The 20,575-nt window shown below is 43.1% G+C and overlaps 1 protein-coding gene across 2 annotated transcripts in view; it reads right to left on the reverse strand.

Moving 5' to 3' along the window:
* Positions 1-5,646: 5,646 nt before the first annotated feature.
* CEMIP (cell migration inducing protein, hyaluronan binding) overlaps positions 5,647-20,575 on the reverse strand; it is a 52,893-nt gene continuing 37,964 nt past the window's right edge. For both annotated transcript variants that reach the window (XM_009578378.1, XM_009578377.1), the window contains exons 17-28: positions 19,957-20,088; positions 17,874-17,909; positions 17,629-17,784; positions 15,928-16,108; positions 13,996-14,211; positions 12,862-13,073; positions 12,205-12,390; positions 11,303-11,507; positions 10,329-10,415; positions 9,852-10,009; positions 6,698-6,798; positions 5,647-5,774 (exon numbers count right to left, since the gene is read on the reverse strand). In XM_009578378.1, coding sequence (XP_009576673.1) covers positions 5,647-5,774; positions 6,698-6,798; positions 9,852-10,009; positions 10,329-10,415; positions 11,303-11,507; positions 12,205-12,390; positions 12,862-13,073; positions 13,996-14,211; positions 15,928-16,108; positions 17,629-17,784; positions 17,874-17,909; positions 19,957-20,088 — 1,798 coding nt within the window. The remainder of the gene's footprint in view (positions 5,775-6,697; positions 6,799-9,851; positions 10,010-10,328; positions 10,416-11,302; positions 11,508-12,204; positions 12,391-12,861; positions 13,074-13,995; positions 14,212-15,927; positions 16,109-17,628; positions 17,785-17,873; positions 17,910-19,956; positions 20,089-20,575) is intronic.

Consider the following 20,575-nt stretch of genomic DNA (forward strand, 5'->3'; position numbering starts at 1 on the left):
ATTTTATATACTCATGGATAGAATGTATCTGGGCTATATTTAAATATATACATATAACCAAAAATGTGGTAATTTTAGAACTAAGGTAATGAATTGTATATGGTTATGTACAGTTTGTTGTTCAGTTGGTTCTAATGGCTGTATGTACATAGACATCTGCACACACCGTCACACACAATACACGCAGACATATACATACACACACGCGCGCGCACACACACACACACACACATCCACATGCACACAAATCTATACACAGGCACACACAAAAACACTCACATAAATATGCACACACAGACACACAGACACGCACATATATCCACAAACAGACACACACATCCATACAGACACACACACAAACCCCTTATACACACACAGAGAGAAATACACACGCATAAATATACACACACAGAACCCCCCCATACATGCACATACATATCCACACACACCCTCCTTATACCAAATATACATACACACACACGAATACACACGCGTGTGCGCGCACAGAGCAACACCGGCGCAGGGGCAACGTCTGCCTGTGGGCTGGGGGGAAATGAAGGGGGGGGACTCTCTTGTACACACACACGAATACACACACGTGTGCACGCACAGAGCAACACCGGCGCAGGGGTAACATCTGTCTGTGGGGTGGGGGGAAATGAAGGGGGGGGACTCTCTTCACACCTCCCTTTGACTCCCTCAAAAAAAATCAATAATGTAATAATGTAAAAGAGTGTGTGTATAAGGGGTGTGTGTAAGATACGTGTAGGGGGTGGATGGGTGTGTGTATATTTATATATACACACATATATATGAGATGTGTGTGTGTGCATGCACATGCATGTGTATATATGTGTACGCATGTGTGTATAAAAGAATGTACGTGTGTGTATAAGATGTGTACATGTATATATGTGTATGCATGCACATAAGGTGTGTGCACATACATAAAAGCTGTGTGTATAAGGTATGTGTATGAGTGTGTGTGCCACGACTCCTGGCCTGCCCACCCCGGGGGCCTCTGCGGAGCCTGCCCGGTGAGCAGGCTCTGCACGGCTGCGATCGGCCTTTCGGAGGTGCCCGGGACCTGCCGGTGCCACCCCCCACATCACTGTTGTTTGCAATCAGAGGTTAAAGCCCAGCTCTGCCCTGCACCCTGGGACAGCCTCTGTAGCTCTCAACATGGAAGGCTTTGATCTTATCACACTATTAAATAGATGTCTCATTTTTTCGCTACGCTGGTATTGTGGACTGAGATTTCTGCCTTGACTTTCAGCTTTTTTTCTTTTTTTTTTCCCTGTGGAGTTAATCTGGACAAATCCAATGTATCAGTATTTTCAATCTGACACGACTAGGCAGGGTGCGTTTCTGGTTTCCTGGCCCAGAGGCATCATGTGGGTGATCTCCTTTAATGCACTAACTACTATTTTGATTCTTGATTAAAAAATATGTGCTTGGATGTTAGAAATACTGATTGCTGCCACCAAAAAAAATCCCATTCCAGTTTTGGAGCCTCCAAGAAGTTTTATAGCAAAGTCTGCCCAGCTGGCACCATCCCAGGGTGGAAAATTTACAGTCAAAGTCATACTTGACCCGATAGTGAGATTCTCATAAGCCTTAATAGCTGCCCGCTACAAAAACTTTATACATGTTTTATATATTATTTCCATATATATTTTTATTCCATGTTCACCCTATTCAATGAAAAAAGTTTTGTGAACAAGGGAACAAGATTTTTCTTTTAATCTACTAATAGTCCCCCACTTGCCCCAAATACAGCCCTTTCCCATGTCTGCCCACTGTAATACCCCCTTTCCCGCTCCCATCTCCTTCCCTTCCCGTCTCCCTGTCTCAGACCCTGCACGTGTGGCTGGGCAGGCAGTGAAACCTGCAGCCGTCTGTGCAGACCGGCCAGCAAATGCACACAGGGCTGGTTTGGCCCCTTGGGTTTTGTCTTTTGAAATAAGCAGGGAGCTGTGTGCCTTTCTCGCAGATGATGTGCTAAGTCGTGCGCATGTGTCTAGCAAACGCTGGCTCGTTACAGAGAGACACTGAAGAGACAAGAGGCAAAAATAAAATAAGAAATTTGCATTGAATATTTATTTTGATAAACATTGTGTACTCCAAACAACTACATGTTATTTCAGTTGTAAGCCACGATCTGTTGGAACCAACGTCCCAAGAGCTCTTGTCATCATAAACCAGACAGTCAATGCATTACCACAGTCTGCGGACATAGAGACCTTTCAAGTGCAAAGCAGATTATCAGAAAAGACATATTGCTGACCTCCTTAACAACCTGGACAATGCTAAACTCCAGTAAAAATGCTTCACGTGTCTGCAATTTAGTTGTCTTAGTGCCATTGTAATAAATTAATAGAAAATATATCTTTTTTCATTGGAAAGTCTATAAGAAAATGTACAAACATCTAACTCCGAAAAAGGACCAGCTATTTCGGCGACAGGTAAAACAAGCATTTGAACAGAGGCAAAAAACCCAAACATCCAAACGAACAAACAGACAAACAAACAAAATGCAATCAAAAAACCCCACTCTACCAATGGCAGCTGTGTAGGCAAACATGGAAACATTTGCAGTAATAAAACCTTACAAAGAGGATAACTGCAGCTTGTGCAGGGACTGTTAAAAGGATGTACAAAGAACAAGCAGTCAGGTAATTCACTAGTCAAAATGTGCGCGTGCAATTTCTAGAACAGTCAAAGATTAAAAAGTAATCATATGGCACAAAACTATTGCTGACTGGCGATGGTATTAGGCTTCCTCCTGTCTGCAGAGCAACACACTGGCTTCATCCCGTAAAGGTCCGTGGGGGCCCTTTGCATTTCACAGGCGTGTCTGCCCTGCTGCGCTCTGCTGCGATGCTCTATTATCCCTCAGGCTTGCAGACTGCAGTGATCCCGTACTCCGTATTCACAGCGTCAGACCCACCCGCGCTCCAAACAGGCCCCATGTGACAAGCTTTGCATGAGAGAACAAGCTACTTAAAAGTTTTCTTCTCTTCATAAGATGAGTTTTTTTAGGAAAGAAAAAAAAAGTTTTTCCTAGAGCCTTATGATTTCACCCTGAGAATTCCCAAAATAGTAAAATCAGAAGCTACACTTTAGCACAAAGGCAGCGTGCTCGTAGAAGCTGAACAAACCAGTCTAGAGGATAGACCCACCTGGCATGGTCCTCCCGGGCGTTTGCAGAGAGCAGGAGAAGGGAAATCGCTGGTGACCCAGTGACTCAGTGCACTCGGAGGGCAACCCCTGTCCCGGGGGTCGTACAAAGCCAAATCCCAAACCAGGTACTCTCTGAGCCCGGCTTTCCTGCCCACCGTTTGTCAAGTGCTCATGAAAGAAATACTCCTGCTTCGGTCCATCTCTTGGAAGCAAGTGTGTTCCACTAACACCAGTGCAATGATATCAACGGAATTGCCTCGGGACAGTGAAGAGGTTTAGATAACCCAGACTAACGTACTCAAGGGACTTTTTTTTAGTCTATTTGCTTGACTTCAGGGATCTGGCTCTGTTTTGGCTATCGGAGAAGTTCAGATAAATGACATTAGGATAATCATGGTTGATCCACAAGTGAGACTGACTTTTTCAAGGAATAGTTTGTGAAATCCCCAAACCATCATAAGCCATTGGGGGAAAAAACAGCCCACCTTCCTTGCCTTTTACAAGTGTTGCCCATTCATTCTGGAAACGGCACAAATGCCTAAAGAGCATTCATTAACAGACTCTTGGTGAGAAGCAAGGGAGGGAAAGCTTGGCTCTCCTTCTTTTTTTTCTTTTTTTCTTTTAAATACAATACACATGACATTCAGCAAGTTCAAAACAACTATATAATAAGACTGAAAAGAACATATCCAGTTTCAAAACCCAGGAGAGGCTTGAGGGGAATGAAACCTACAGTACTATCTAAATTTTGCTCATGGTGCTTTGACTTTCAGAGCAATTGATCTAAACTAGACTTATGGAGAGGAACACCTGCCCAGCCTTTGGAATGACACACAAAATGGTTTTTCTTTCATTCTAGTTGCAAGATAGCATTTCGGATACTGTGGGAAAAAAGCAATTTAATTACATGAGCTTTAATTAAAACAGATCAAAACGAAGTACCCATCAGCAACTAGAATAATTTCTGTAGCAATGGGGGCAGGCAGAGACAAACTGGGGAAACAAACCCAGATATTATTGGCAAAAATGACATTCTATGTGCTTTGAAAAGCTCTTCCTCCTATTTTTTATCCCCTCTTAGATTTCTTAGAACAGCCACAGGCTCTGGAGATGCCTTCATGGCATTTCTGAGCAACAGACAGAAATATCACTGAACACTGGAAGTGCTTACAGCGTTTTACAAGATAATGTTTAATTTCCCAGCTTCAAGAGATGTCCCCGCAGGAGTCTTGATTCACACTAATCTGCCTTCATTACCCAGATATTGCTTTGAAGAAGGGGGAAAGGAGGTACAAGACATCCAACCAGTGTATGGGGAGTCCCACTCTAATTCTTCAGCTACCTGGTATGACCTCTGTCACCTTCCATCCAGATCTCATGTAACTCTTCCAGGAGGACCAAGACACTCATGCTCTTAAACCTGAGGACACGATCAGAAAGCAACACACAGCAGAGCAGTCTGATCCCGTTCCCTCTGACCTCCCTGGAAAGGCAAGGGCCGTTCATCCTATCTGAGGCTGAAAAAGGTGAATCTCAGTATTCCCAGTTAAAAACTGGAAGCCTTGAACAGGATGCTCTCTTTGACTGGCTACCATAAACCCTCCAGGCGGATCCTGAAGATTATTATACGGAGGAACTGTACGGGAAGGGCTGAGAAAGTATATGTGCTGATTGACGTTGCTTTCCTTCTAGCCTACAGCTGTTGTTGAAGGAAAACTTCCTTTTGGACAACCACTGTTAAAAAACCTTGATCCATAGGAGAAAGGCAGTTTTCTGAGCAAGCAGAAAGATGTGGTTTCATCAGTCTCTGTTTTATCTTCTCCTTCTCTCATCTCTTCCCCAACTATGTGCCACGGGTTAGCATGTACAACACAGATCCCAGAAAGCTTGATCAAATGCCATGGAAGCTTTAGGATAAATTCTTACTGTCCAATTATGTTTCCCAGCATCTAGGTAATCATTCAAATATACTCTGTCTATCTTAGATTTTCAACCAGCTTCTGAATTGGCATTCCATGATTATGTGAGCAGCTAGTTACACTATGGAAAAAAAAAGTGTTTGGACAACTTAGAGGCTGGTTAAACCAATAATCCTCGATGGCCTTCAGATCTAGAACTCCCCCTTCGAGAGGCAGGACACAAGTTAGTCTGTCACAGGGGTGCTGATAAAACCAGCACCTTGTAACACAGGTCACACCTTGCTTAGTAACACGAGAGTCAACATGGCATCAGTGAGCAAGTCAACCGGTGAGGGGCTGGTGATCACAGGACACGCTGATCACAGAGGAAGGCTTTTCTGTCACATGTGGCCACTCTAGCTACTTACAGTAAGATTTCTTTTTGAACAACAACAACAACAACAAAATGCTACACCTCTGGAGCTGGCGAGGTGCCTGCGGTGAGCAGTCAGTAGTCCGTCCCATGGCACCAGTGCCGGCAGCCAGAAGGCAGAGCAGTGTGTCCTCATAATTTCATTTTCTTCACCACAGGAATTGGCAGTGCTTGGTAGATTTTAGCTGAGTCCTCATTAGTGATCAGCTTCACCCAGACAGGGTGGAAGCTGCCTTTGAAGCCGACAAAAGCCATTTTTTCTGCAAATCAGAGCAAATATATGAATGTGTTGGGGCTGCACCAGAAAAACACCCATGTACAGGGCTACACCCAATGGCTGGATGGATGCAGATGGGCAAGAGCACACACATGCACATAAACTTTGCCAACTATGCATTCTCCATGCATTAAAGAAATACTTTCCTAATGAAGCTTAATTAAAATTTTATTTACATGTTGTATGCTTCCATTAATTAACGATGCGTGACACATAGCAGAGGAGAAAGAGAGAAGGAAAAACCCTTCCTAGCAGGCAGGTTCAGCTATCTGTTGAAGCTGTCATTATTTGCGTGGTGGTTATACTCAAAACCCTTTCCTGCTTGGGGAAGGTGGGGGGATGATGAGGGACAGGACCTACGTTAGCAAGTATAACGCACACACAAAAGAGGAAAGTGTGCCAAAAGCTCACAGTTAGAGCTGATCAGAGCAACGTGCACAATAGAGCAATATTCTAGGGCAATATGTGATACTTTGAAATCGATACGCTTTGTGCCATCAAGTTGGAATTTTGTTTCAAGAGAAAACCTGCTAAAAATAAGTTCAGACAAGTAAAAAATCCTGTTTTGGGGCATTTAGTGGGAAAAAAGTCCAATATTCCTATTGTTAAAATGCTTTTTTATTTAAAATGAATCTGGAAAATCAAACTCCTTGATTTCTTTACTTCTAAGAACAACTGCCAGAGCACTTTTTCCATCTACAGTATTAAACTGAGTGCTGTTATCCAAAGCTGCAGCAGATACAACCTCACTGAATAAATAAATGACTGGTCCCAGGATGTTTGAGCACATGCAGATAGAAACAAGCAAGGCAGAGTTTAGAAGAAGGAAAAAAGGTCCCTTTACTGGAACCATGGGAGGGGAATAGATCAAAGGGGTTTAGAATTGCATTTTTAAAAAGTGGTTACCTTTTAATCTAAACCCCTCTTCTGCTCCAAGTTTCTCCAGTACTTTAGTCCATGGTCCTCTTGAAATGAATCTTCCTTTAGATGTCACCAGCACTATGGAGCTGAAGGAAACAAAACCGTTTATAAACAGATGAAGAGTAAGAACACGTTCCTCGCTTGTCTGTCTTGAGCACTGGTAACTCCTGCCAGTGTGACTCAAAGACACCCATGAACTACGAGTGGTTTCTGCTTTAATGGCTTTTGTCAATGCTTTCCAACAGCTTAGTCATATATTCACTTTTCCAATCATGCAAAACCCATTAGAAAGCCGACAGAAGTAAGTTGTTGTTTTTTTTTTTTAAACACTGTTTTCTAGAATGATTTAAATGTTTCCAACCAGCAGTTCCATCCTGCTTTGCTCAGAAAGGAACACGCTCTCCCTGGGATGGTCTGAGCAAGTCTCAAATAATTTATTGTTCTTACATCATTAGCAGGATAAAGACTGAAGAAATTCACTTTGAGATTTTTGCTGACCCGATGCTTTTCCTTCATCTTCAGTGTGCTTTTGCTTAAAAAGTTGCTTTTTATTATTATTATTATTATTACTACTATTACTACTATTATTATTATTGCAAAATTTGCACGTACTGTATTTCACCTCAAAATTCTCAGGGTCTTCTACAAATGCCAAGTGATAAACAAAAGACATGAGGTAAGTGCGTTAACCTATTGCAAATCTGTAAATGCTTGGGTAAAAGTTGGTAACTGCCTAGGCTTAATTCTAAAAGGGTAGAATAAAAACGCAAATTAAACCTGAGGGCATAATCTTATAGTGAGAACTGTCCATAGAGAAGCACAGGCCACTCAGTGACATCAACCTCCGTACTTCCTACCCGCTGCACAAACATCTCCAATGGTTATCTCAAAGCGTATGGAGGAAGAGCTATGCTCCAGTGAGTGCGACGGAAGTCTTACTATTAAGCTCAGTGGGGCTGGGATATCATCCTTGTTCAGCTCCTAATTAAAGCTGCATCACAGAGTAATTGAGCAAATGCTTAGATGAAATTATTTCGTTCCACCTTGCAGGGTTTCCCTGCCTCAAATGGCATTTGCACTCTTGCAGAATGAGCGCCTTACTGGGTCTGCTTTCCTGCAGCACGGTGGACATAAGTCGCTAAAATTAATTAGGCAACAGCTCCTGCAGAGCTCAAGTCCAGAGCTACTGAGTGCAGCAGTTACATCTTAACACCTCAGCTGGAACTGGAACTGTTCAGGGGAAAATAGCAACGGGTGGTGGCAGAGGAACAAGAGAAGCAAAAGAGTTAAGAGTCATCAGGACTTTTCCTAGAATAAACCTGAGGTGTTAAAATACTCCAGTGCTTACGAGAGTGGATTGAGCTGGCAGGCTGGTATTGAGTACTTTGCGAATGCTGAATCATTTCTTTTTTCTTTCTTCAGTTCACTAATTATTACTTTCTATTAAGCCTTTCCTGCTATGGAAGTTTAAAATAAATTCACCAGATGTTTTGTTTTCTTATCCCTGGGAAACTCATCAGAAAAGTGGATTTATTAAAAAAAAAAGGGATTTGGCCTGCAGAGAGTTGCTTAAATGAACAAAGAGGCTTGTCCTTGCTAGAAACACCTCTTCTCGCATCCCCAAATCCATCAACTTAAAAGTTGTTCCAGCAGTCTCTTCACGAGAGGCTGGCGAGGCTGGTGGGGCCCCTTCCTCTCCGTTAGCACCATCTCTCGGTACAGCCCGTGCTCTGCATCGTGGCGGGGAGAGGTGACAAGAAGCTGCTGGCTGCAGAGTCCCGCCGCCTGCACGGTGTCCACATCTGAATCTGAACAACACTTTCATCCAGCAAATGGATGAAAGATGTCTCATGGCGATAGCTGAAGCCCTTGCCTGATCAGATTGGAAAGGCTTGCAGGGGATGGGCTGGGAAAACTTTTGGTGAAAGAGGGACAATGATCTGGGGGTTCAATCCTTGCAAAGACACAGCTGAGTGAGACCTGAGAGGTGCTGACCACGTTGGGTCAACTTCCAGTCCTAATCCTAATCCTAAACCTAATCTGGTTCCAACACTAATCCAGAGAAGGCAGTGAGGCTCAGAAAGACTTAAATACACCTAAAGTCTAATTACGATTGAATCCTCTGAAGTAAGAAAGACTCCAGGAGCTGGATTTAACCAGGACTGAGATTGGATTTTTTGCAAAGGAGGATGATGGCCTCTCTGAAAAGCTCTGGGTTTTTTAATGAAAGAAAAGTGAGCAACTATCATGCTTCTCTGCAGTAACTACTCGATGTATTTTTTGCAACCTTCAGAATTATTTAAGACAGCAGAAACACAGCTGTATCCACCTGCATGGCACCCTGCTGAAACTTCCCCCAAGTCTCTAGAATAAATGCCAGAACAATATCCTGTTGATCTGCCCACAGTTATTTCAGATGATTCATCAACAAAGCAATCATATTTGTATGAAATGTTACATACCAGATTTCAAATCAAACCAGATTTAATAACAATGCAATATGTTCATTTCCCAATAGCACTCTACAAACTAATATGAGAACAACCCCTTTGGTTAAGGGGTTTCTGATGTTGTTCCCAATCCTATTCCAGCAGATGAACCCGCTGTCCTCCAGGATGCAGGAACACGTGTTGGCTACTTACCACCCACTTGCAAAACTCTGCTTTTCTGGCTGCCCATACTTAGAAAATAAAAGCATGCAGCCCTTAGGTCTGGGCAGGGAACATGTGCAAAGAAGATGTATTTTATTAGTGGAATTTTCTGCGATTTGAGAGAGTATGCAGGCAATAGAAAAATGTAAACTGTGCACATCTGTACCGATAAGTGCTGAGAGTTTATTTCTGAATTTAAGTCTGCAGTTTGTCTGTAACCCACAACATAAATGTAGATCTGCAGTTTATTAATCAAATGTAGCTCCGCAGTTTATCTGGGGCTCGATCAGTTCCTAAATCACAGAGCCTGCATCCTTCTACTGCCTGCATATCCTGCTCACATTTGGACTCTATCGGAGTCGGCAGGTAAAAAAACACATTGTTAGCAGGGTCATGGCCCATGCTGGGTGACAAAAACCAGGAAAAAGATGAGTGTTGTACAGCATTTTTGTACATTGCACCTTAGCAACACCAGATTATTTACTCACTGATCTTTGATGTTGTTGACATAATTTTCTATCTGTGCTGGGATTCCTTGTAGAATTGAGTTTTTGAATGTTACTCGATCAACAACTTTTCCATGATGTCCATCAATCACAACCAGTTGGATACCCTCATCAGTGAGGAAAAACCTGACACCGTCAACCTGTGCATGGAGAAAAACATTTGTGACCTATCACAGTCACACAATTGCAAACAACCACCTGTAAGAAGCAGTGATGGTGCTGAGTCGCGGGACTACTCTTTCTATCAAAGGGCAGAATTCCAGATCTCTGAGGTCAAGCTGTCCTGCATTTTTGCTAATATGGGGAAGTTACAGCCTTTTTTTTTTTTTTTGCAAAATACAAAGCAGAAGTGACCTGAATCTAACTATCCATAGTAATTTTGTAAGCAAGTTTTCCATAAAAATGAAGCAAGTATCTTAGAATTTTGTCCCATAAAGTTCACTGAGAGGACTTGCTCACCTCAATGTATGCAAAGTCATCCTTTAGGTGGAAGTACTGTTTCTTATAAGTTTCTATTTTCACTTCTAGCAGGTGGTCCTTAGTCTTCTGTTTGCAAAACAACAAACAAAAAAAGGAGAGAAAGATTTTTTCTAGTGAGGATGTCCATTACCTGAACCCTGTTTTTTCAGAAAGCATTTTAAACCTTGAAATTCAATCAACAAGAAAGCTACATAATAAGCACTGACTTGCCAAATTACATTGCTAATGAGACCGGGCACAATGGTAACCTCTCTGCTCATCCTGTCAGCATTGAAATTGTTTCACCAAATGGCAGAGTATACGTGATTCTCACTTTGCAGAGCTGACACATAATTCTCTGAGGCTTTGCTGTGCATTCCTTCCTGCTTCAAGGGTGATGAGTGAAAAAAACCAAAAAACAGATAAAAATCCCCCTCCCTCCCCCAGAACCAGACTGGATTGGATATAGGAGACAGTGTTGTACAAAAATCCCTTACATGAATGAGACACTCAGCTATGCAGTCCCTTCTCTGCCACTGCTGTTCTTATAGCCTGGAGGAGCTGGAGGCCAGGCAAGAAACCCTGTGTCTCTCCAGAATCACGTTCCCTGGACCAACCCGTCTTCCAGCTCATCACTTTTCACCCTGTGCTCTTAAGCACAGCACTTCACAACAGAGCCCCAAAAGACTCAGTATCCAACTTCAGCCAAAGTCTTGTGTGGCTCTGTCCTTCGAGGACCTGTGCTCTCTACATGTGCAAGAATCTGTCTCATACTGTTTCACATACCTGGACCGCTTCAGAAAATCAGGCTCAGGATATACTGAACCTGGAACAAAGTCTTTCTCGGTCTGTGGGCATAGTATGTGCCAGAACTACAGATTTACACTGCCTTTCTCGGTCTGTGGGCACAGTATGTGCCAGAACTACAGATTTACACTGGAAATAATTCTGTGATAAGAAATCAACTACTTTACCAATTGTGCACTAGAGAGCTTCTTAGGCATTGGCACTTCTACTATTGGCGTCTCGATGTACTTGGGATAGGCCATGGCTTCACAGTCGCTGACGCCAGCCGTCTTTGGGATGACAGCTTTGATCCTTATTCGCTCACAGCCTTTGACAGAGCAGAAAGCAAATTTCTCCTTCTCATTTTGAGCTTTGAGTTTCAGAAACAGCAGCCTGCAGGTAGGGAGAAGAGTGAACAGCATCCTTGAGACTTCTGTGCAAAAGATGGCTAACTCCCAGTTTCGGTGGACTCCTCCCTAATGCTTTGCAATAATGTGCGTTGCAAACCCTCCGTGCCGACGTCTCCCTTTTATAGAGCTCAACATACCACATGTAAATAAAAGGGGACGCACATCTCAGAAATGGTTTGGGGAGGTCAGGGACCTTAAGACAGAAAAATTAGATGACACCTGAACTCCCTTTGAGTTCTATTTTATAATGATACATTTATGTAGAAATACATGGTTTGTATTTTAGGTCTCTCTTTCTTTCCCATTATTTTAATTCTTTAAAAGAAAATAACAGGCTTTACACTCTTAGTTCCTGTGCATCCCTCTTGTGGTGTTGCTGTTCAAAACAAAAAGGGTTGCGTGTGTCTCCAGTTCAGTTTCATGGCCTGCACTTTGCTTTTGTCTTTTTTTTCCTAATTTGTATTCACTTGGCAAAGCATTTCCCAGAGTAATTGGCAGTGCAGCAGAGGCTATGAATGACTGGCAGCCGTGGGAGTCCCAGGAAAATTAAACGCTGGTCACATTCCCAGAAAGACTTTCTGGTTTTGTTGTGATGCCCGCTAATGGCATTAGCCAAACAGCTCACGATTCCAGCAGCTTTCTCAAAGCCGTGTCCAAATAGGCAAGGCCTGCTTCCTTACCCAGTGTCCTCATCCCAGTAGTAGTATCCTTTGCTAGGATATCTGTGCTCCAATTTCTCCATTTGAGAGGTTCTATAGAAGGTTCCAGTTTTGTACGTTTTCTTCAAGAGACGATTGTGGATGTCTGAGAGAATGGAAAATGTCGTCCCTTTAGGATAGCAAAACCCTACTTGGATCCAGTCGTTCCTAAAAATAGCAAAGACCCACATTATAACAAGTCAATACATGACTATTATTTTCCTGGGCATGCTAGAGGCCAAACTAAATAATTCACTCTGAAATGTAACTTAATTTTTTCCTGGCCGGTTAAAATTTTAACAGTTTGGGATGAATCAGTGCAACGTAAATTAGACATAACAACCATGGGTTAGTTAAGCAACATGGGTCAGATCTGCTCCTGACTTCTACACCTGTGACTTCCATGCACCAGGAATGAACTAGCTCTAGGTTTCTAAAAATTAACCGTGTTATCTTGCAGGGCTTCCCGGGGGAGGAAACAGGAACCTGAGATGTCAAATGGAAAGATGGTGAACTCAGTGGACTTCCTGGAACAAGCATGTTCATTCTGGGAGAGCTCACGGGGTAATGACCTCACCCATTAAAAATGTGCAGTTACATTATTGGGTTGGAATGTTGGAATTCTGTTGGATCACTCACTTGTTGAAGTTGATGAGCCATATGGCCAACTCTTCAGGGGCTGTCTTGTCCCAGTGGATAGTGTAGCCTTTCCTCAGAGTTATAACTGGCTGATACTGTTGGTAATGAGTGCTTTTGCTCAAAGCCCCTTCCAAGTAGAGTGGGTGATTGTGGTAGTCATTTTTTATTATTTTCATTTTCAGGTTGGCTGGCTTGTAGGCTTGTATGTATATCTAGATGAAAAAAAAGATCACCGAGGGTTTAATGAATGACAGTAAAACATTAAAGGTGCAGCTATTCAATAGATGTGAACTGATGCGAGGCCTGTGACTTCAGCAGTGACCTGTATGCCGTACACTTATATCCAATTTCTTAGGCTTCCTTTTCAGCAAAGTAAACTGTTTTCCAAAAAAAAGAAAGATCATTTCCTCATCCACTGAGTTGAAGAGTACGTGCCAGTCAAGGCTTCAAACAGGCCTGCAGTAGGGCTGAAGTATTTCACAGCGTTAGTGGCAACCCTCAGCAGTGGAGCAGTATCTACCTCAGACATCTGACTTCTACTGAACAAGGATCCTTCTGTCTGGATTTCAGAAGCATGAAAACCGGCTCAGTGGTTAGAAATTGGCATTAGTGGCACTACACAGAAAAAAACCCAACAGTTGCAACACCCAAGACAAAAACAGGCGCTACTCATCAAAGGAAAGTGAGGACTCTCTTAAGGCAGCAGCACTCGGAGCTCGTGTGGTAGGAAGAATGGTTTGGTGGTTACACAACAGGATGAAAGATCATGAGAACCAAAGTCTAATTTCGACTGCTCAGCACATTTCCCATAACACTGTGGGCAACACTTCCCTCCATAAATCAAGGGAAAATAACTAGCCAACAGCCCATAGATTTACGAATATTAATCTGTTGATGCTCATGGAGCTCTTAGGGGACTTCAGGCAGAAGTTGGTAGAGCTCTTTGCAGTTAAGGCCAAAGTTTCTGAAGATGTACCACAGTATCCTCATGTTCAAAACCACCTGTGCAGACATGCAGATAAATAAACCCTGAGCACCCTGAAGAAAGTCCATTTCTAAAGGTCAAGCTTTACAGTGCCAAGAAATTTAAAATAAAATAAAATGATAACGATCCTGCAAGGTAAGCAGCTTTACCTGTGCAAAGTGTCCGCTGCAGATGGAACCTCTCCAGTCAGGCACATCAATGCAGTCAGGGTGCTTGATTAACCAGTTATCTTCTTTTATCAGGTATGAGCCTGGATATTCTGACACAGAACCATCTACATCATGAAAAACTGATGTTTTATCACCATCCATATCCAGATCATTGAACCAGGGGCCAGGTTCTCCAAAGAAGACCCTTGAGGTAATCTAAACAAAACAGTGAAAAACATTTACATCTCCAGAAAAGAATTCACCACTTAGAGTACGGAGCAAAGGATGGCTATGGTCACTAGAGTGGCTCAAAGGACCCATCTTCTGACTTTATTTGGCATTGGGAAGTAGCTTGGACAAGAAATAGTGTTGGGTTTGTGGGTCAACTTGTGCGTGAAGAAATCTGTTATGCACTAACGTCACCATACTTTAAATGGCCACAAATTTTGGCTGCTCAGCTTGAGACATTGTAGGCTTGATGTTCAACGGCTCTGAGGCCCCATGACTCCAGATGAAGCCTGGGGTTGCAGGTCCTCTGAGATAGCACTTATGTGGTAATAAAACCGTGAGCTTCTGAAACTGACCATCCAAAGAGGGAAGCATCAAAATAATTTTCAGCTGAGCTGGTCTTGTTAGTTGGCAGGAACATCAGTGCCATTTGGTATGGGTATATTAGGATTGTCTCTGCCCACACACTGCCTCTTTCTTAAGCCTGAAGTCAGTGTAAAGCTGGGTCACACACTTAAAAAGTGTGTTTGATTTGTCAGATAGAGCAGATACAGATTTCCTGCAGGCTAAAACAACCAGAACTTCAGCCTCAGCTGTGAGAAGGTTTGTTTTAAAATTCTGGAGGAAGGTTCAGGAGACGGGGCAATTCCACTAGAGCCACTTCACTCATTGTCTGCTAATATATTTTTAAGGTTCCAAAGCCACATAAAGTCACACTGATGCTGAGAATAATCAGTGACCTCCCCTGGGAAACGGCTGCTCAGGCAACTTCTGACTGATATTTTCACCCAGCATAAATAAACATCATGTCACCAGCCTCTCTGGTGCAATGTGAGAGAGTGACCGACCAAAACTTTTAGGGGAATTTTGCCTTTCCCATCCCATTTGGTGCAAAGATCACTAGTCAGCACTTTTCCTGACATTGCGAGCAAGTCTGTTAATTTTTTGAAAGTTAAACAACGCAAATAATTTCAGTCCCAACCACTTTTTTTATTTATTTGTTTGTAATGTTCGGCAGTTGGATTTAACAGCCGCTAGAGGTGAACCTCAGCAAACCAGTTAGCACATATTTGTGCAAACAAATACAAAAACAACTCAAAAGCATGGACCCCAGTATGAGTTCAGACTAGCACCCAAAAGTTCATGCTGTAATTCAAAGTTTGGCAGACCCTTTTTGGCTGGGCTCTGCTCTCATTTACATCTGCAGAACTGGAGTCCATGAAATTACCCTGTTGTGCAGGGCTGCAGAATTACCCTGCATCGGCTCAGTTTCACTGGCTGTTTCCCAAAATCAGTATTTTCTGCTTCTAGGTGAGTTAGACCTTCCACAACAGACTTCCTTCTATGGTTGCTTTAATATTATACTGCTGTTGAAAATAAAGGGGCAGATTCTTCTCCCTATTTCACAGTTTCTGAGACATACAGAAATGGAAATTATTTTCACTTGGACGTCACTATTTTTTTTTGAAACAGATGCCTGCTTCTGGTTTGCTGCAAACCTGTCAGAGAATTGGATTTTCTTGTTATTCCACCCATCCAATTTTCTCTTTCTTAGCTGCCGCCCTCTTTGTTAAACTTCTGGCACAGAAAATGGGCAACGTCCTGAAGATCTCGTGTTTTCTTCTAAAGGCTGCTACACCCTTTTTGCCCGCAACCCCATTTCCAAGCCAACTGGAAAAGCCCTTTCTGAGGAGGATAACTCACAGGGACATCTTCAAAATGAATGTCGGTGACGTTGTTGTTGGGGCAGCTCTGCCAGGCGTTATTGAGCCGGAAGGCCAGGGCACTCGTGTGCCGGCCGTCCAGGGCGGCGAATTTGCGGAAGGTGCAGTTCTGGACGTTGATCGGTCCGTCGTAGAACTGAATCCCTCGAATGGGAAAATCCCTAAAACACATTTGGAGGAGACAGAGAGACTTGGTCATGACACATTAGCATGCGGATGAGAATGTATTCTAGACATGTACAGTCCCACAGCGCTTGTTTCTCAGCTGCTTTCATTTTTCACAGCCCTTATGATGACTCCTGAGTTCATGTTTTGGAAGAGAAGGGATTTCCCTCCTTTTTAGTTCTGCGAAGTCCTCTTATACTTGCAAGTTCAGCTCAAGTTCTCTCATGTCTGAACAGATCATCTTTATTTGGTCTGTGCTCCTCCAGGGAAGGAACTTACAGCAATGCCAAAGCATTGACCTAAAAATGAATAAATCTGTGTTTGCCATCAGAAATGAGTTCTGCAGCAGTGAAACCTGAAACTCATCAGAGCTGTGCAGACTCCTTGGGCTGAGTAACGGCAGGGCTAAAAGAAGTCCCACCATATCTTTCAAAGGAACTTGGAGAGAAACAGTGCAACTCAACTGCAATAAAAAATGGATTTGAAAACAAGGAAAGGTCTTACAATCTGGGTTGAAAAGAGCTGAAGGGGCAGACTAATGAACCTTTGTTAACAGCCTTTTCTGATATCTTCTGCAAGGTAAAGACGACACCATTTTTCACACTGATTAAGTGAACAAGATGCTTAAACTCCTTAAGAGGCTAAGATAAGATGTTTCAAATTTCACTTATGATAAATAAATTCGATCCCTTCCTCATATGAACGGTTTCCCTTAAACAAGACTTGCCTGTACCTGTGCATTTGTTCTGCCCCTCTGAGTTTCTGCACACAACACCCTAGATGAGATATGCCCACATATATACACATAAAGGATATTAGAAGGAGCGTGCTAGCAGATTGGGTTTTCATTATGACTGTCGTCAATAATAAGCCTCCTGTATTGCTACCAACAAGCAAAGTTGAGGCGTATAATGTGGCAGAAAAAAAACCAGCTGAGCTATTTGTTCACTGTAGGGCTACTGTTAGGATAACTATGTTTTTAGGAATAACAACAAAACGTTATTGCACTTGCAAACCAATCTGTAGGACTAAGGTCTAGGAAGAGGCCACACACGAAGTTCACCGGTTCAAAACTATTTAACAAAGGCATCGAATTCCTGTAGCACAGCAGCAATAGTAACAGCCGCTCTGAGGACATCTATGACCACATCTGGGCCTGTTCAAGCCCAGGGAAGGGCTTCTACGAGCTTTCCTGGCAGTTGACTGGGATGGAGACTGCCACATTGCTCAACCCCTGCTGACCACATATAGAGAAGTGCCCAGCTAGCACACAGTCCTCTTGCTGTCTTCTCAACTCTGTTTGCAAAGGGGAGGGGGAAGGAAAGAGGAGTTTGATGCTGTCTTGGCAGCCTGCAAGTATGTACCTGCCAGCAGCAGCTGCACAGTGAAAAAAAAAAAAACCAAATCCTTTCCGTGTAATGGTTATTAAACAGAACAGCGCTGAAGAAACCACTCTGGGCTGGAGTTTGCACTGAGTGGGAACAGTGAGTGCTTTGATGTGCTGAGCTGAACTTACGGGCCGATGGGCAGGGTCCTTCCTCTGTGATCCAGACCTCCAGGTCCCCAGATCTCGTTGTCCATCGTCTCGGTGCCCAGGTTTCCACTCTCGCCAACAAACAGGCTGTTCTTGATTTCTTGCTTTGAGCCGTCATCGTGAGGGAAAGTCCCGCCACTGGGAGGGAAGGGCGGGAGGTGAAGGGGTGCTCACACCCGTCCCCACCAGCTGCGCCCAGGCTGCAGCACAACCCGCGCCACACTCACCTCGCCAAGGTCAGACCAATGCCGTTGTCAGCAAACCTGCAAAGAGAAGAGAGACGCTTCAGAAGAAGTTTGGTTTTGCTTTGTTTTATCACGTCAAACTAAAATAGCCAAGCCAATGAAGCGGAGGGCAGCGGGGCTTAATTACTGAACAGTGCTCATGGGGAGGTCAGGCTTTTCCAGGTTTGTTCCCTGTCCAGTTGTGGAAGATGTTTTTTGGCACGTCTTGCAGTATATGCAGATCATATGAAGCAGCAGACATGCACTTGATTGCTCCAAACTGAGGTTAAGCTGGTGGTTACTGGGTATGGTTTACTTTGATAAAGCTTTTTCTCTGTGTCTAATGACCATGCTCTTTTCACTGTTAGGTAAAAAGATCATGCTTTTATTATCTAATAATAATCTAACTATATCTAATAATTAACTAGCTTTTATTATTTAATAGTGCTTTGCCTTACGCACACCTCTGTGCTGCCCTGTGTTCATGTATCACATACTGCTTCCATGAAATAACTTTACAAGAGGAAATGTTATAAAAGCAGAGGAGCTTGGCTTCAGGAAGATCAACAGGAAGATAGAGATCAGATCTTCCTTATTAAAAAAAAAAAAAAAATAAAAGAAGATGATTAAACTGTCCACCCATTTTGCTGAAATTCCAAAGCTTTTAGATGAGATAAATCATAATTACGCTACTGCTTGTAGCAAGGCTACAAATAATATGATAGTATGAGCAAGTCTTGATGGTATCTTCACATCGGTGTCACTCTTAACACGTCTGTCACTGATCTCAGCAAAACCACCAGTGGAGATCCCGCAGCAGAGTAAACCCCAGCTTTGTCCTGCTTCTGGCTGTAGGTGGCAGCCCTTTACACGCTATCGCCTCTCCTTTCCTTTCTCCAGCCCCATAAACATACACGATAGTTTATATACTGCATGCCACATTAACATTGTTTTGTTAATGTAATACATAAGTCCTTTTGTAGCAGTAGAAATGGAAATTACTGTGGCTATAAGGACAATTACAGTTTGATGGCTGCTTCCTTGAATTCACATATACTCATAGGTTTGCTAGTGGAGATTGATAAAGTACTCAGTCTTTTAGCAACCTCCACAGACTGCACTTGCTCCATAAGCAATGCAAATGTCTAAATTACATGAGTAAATGTAAATTACATGAGTGTGGTCTGAGAAGACAACTCTTGCTGGCCATGGAGTGCGCTAGATACTTCTGGTTCCTAAGTTCATAAGAAGCACAAACTGTATTACTCAATATTATGTTTCTGACTGTTCTGCTACAGTCTTATTCTCGCCAACCTGACCAGTCGCTAGAGCCAGTTCATACCCCCAGTTGCTTTAAGAGGTTTGGGTCACTCAAAGGTAAGGCAGCTCTGGCCGGGAATTGGACACCAGGGAATGGTGTGACAGCTACTCCTACTAGGGTTATCACAATACGTCTTGCAAAGTAGCTTTTTCTTTTTTCTCTTCTTTCTTCATTGAGGTGGATATCAAGAGCCTGGCTCAGCAAAAGAAACTGTAGAAGATCATCTGTTTTCAAGTGCAAACCAAGTATCTGTTCTGACCAGCACAGGAAACAGCCTTCAAAGAGCACAACGCACTTGCCCAGTCTCTCTCCCTTGCTGCTGTGATGCAGAGTTTTATGTCTGCTTCGTCAGTACTCGCTTATTCAGCATAACAGTGAACCACATAAAACTGATCTGTGACCAGGCTTAGCCAGGGAAGGTGGTGGATTTTGCTGCTTTCTTTTCAAAGCACCTCGTTTTTCATGCAAAAAATTAGTTTTTATTTTTAGTTATTTGCATCTGTGTGTGTCTGTGTCCGTGTGTGTGTATGTGACCATTTTTGAATGCTGGTCAGCATCACACAGAGAAACAATCTGAAGGATCTCTAGTTCAGACAAAGCAGGTTTTGTTTGTGTAAAATAATGCCTGTGTTTACTTAACGTTTCATCTTTATTTCAATCTTGGCCATGTGAAAGGTGCAAAGCAATATAAATAGTCTGAACCACAGCTATGCTCGCCATAAACACCAGGCTGAACTCCGAGAGTTGAAATAAGGCAAAACTCACTGGCAGTTGTCCAGCCACACATCTCCACCCCGCAGCCAGGCCCCATGATCCTGATTCTTGTAGGCAATAAAGCCCTCAATTATTGCAGGTTCCCTGGGCTTCAAAGGATCAGCATCTTTGTGTGGGCTGTATCTGTAACCAGAAGGAGAGAAGAAAGGTTGGCGAGGAAAGGTAGCCTTGCTTGGTGCACGGCCCTGCTAAACATCTGGTTTCTGCTAACTCAGGAACAGCTTTGGGACAACAGTCCATCCAAGTAGCGTGTCTAGTCAAGCAGCGATGGCCAGACCCAACTGCCAAGGGAAGGACGGTCCAGGCGAGGCAGTTGTAAAGACCCGCTCCAAGTTTCCTTTCACCTTTCCGTTATGTAATTGCTGATATATTGCTGAAAGCATGGAAAGTTTATTATTGTTCCCAAAAGCTTGAGATATTTTTTAATACCTTACTGTTATCCTTTAGCATATTCCTGTTATTTAGATAAATATCCTTTTGTTTTCCCTTTTGAGCATTCTTATCTCCTAACCTTGGCTATACTGTGGCAATAAGTACCACTGCCAAATTTTCCTTGCTGTGGAAAGGAATTAAAACATCTTGGAGAGGGGCTGGGAGTATGTCCCTCACT

This window comes from Fulmarus glacialis, unplaced genomic scaffold (assembly GCF_000690835.1).
Source record: "Fulmarus glacialis isolate BGI_N327 unplaced genomic scaffold, ASM69083v1 scaffold19775, whole genome shotgun sequence".
In the NCBI taxonomy this organism is placed as follows: domain Eukaryota; kingdom Metazoa; phylum Chordata; class Aves; order Procellariiformes; family Procellariidae; genus Fulmarus; species Fulmarus glacialis.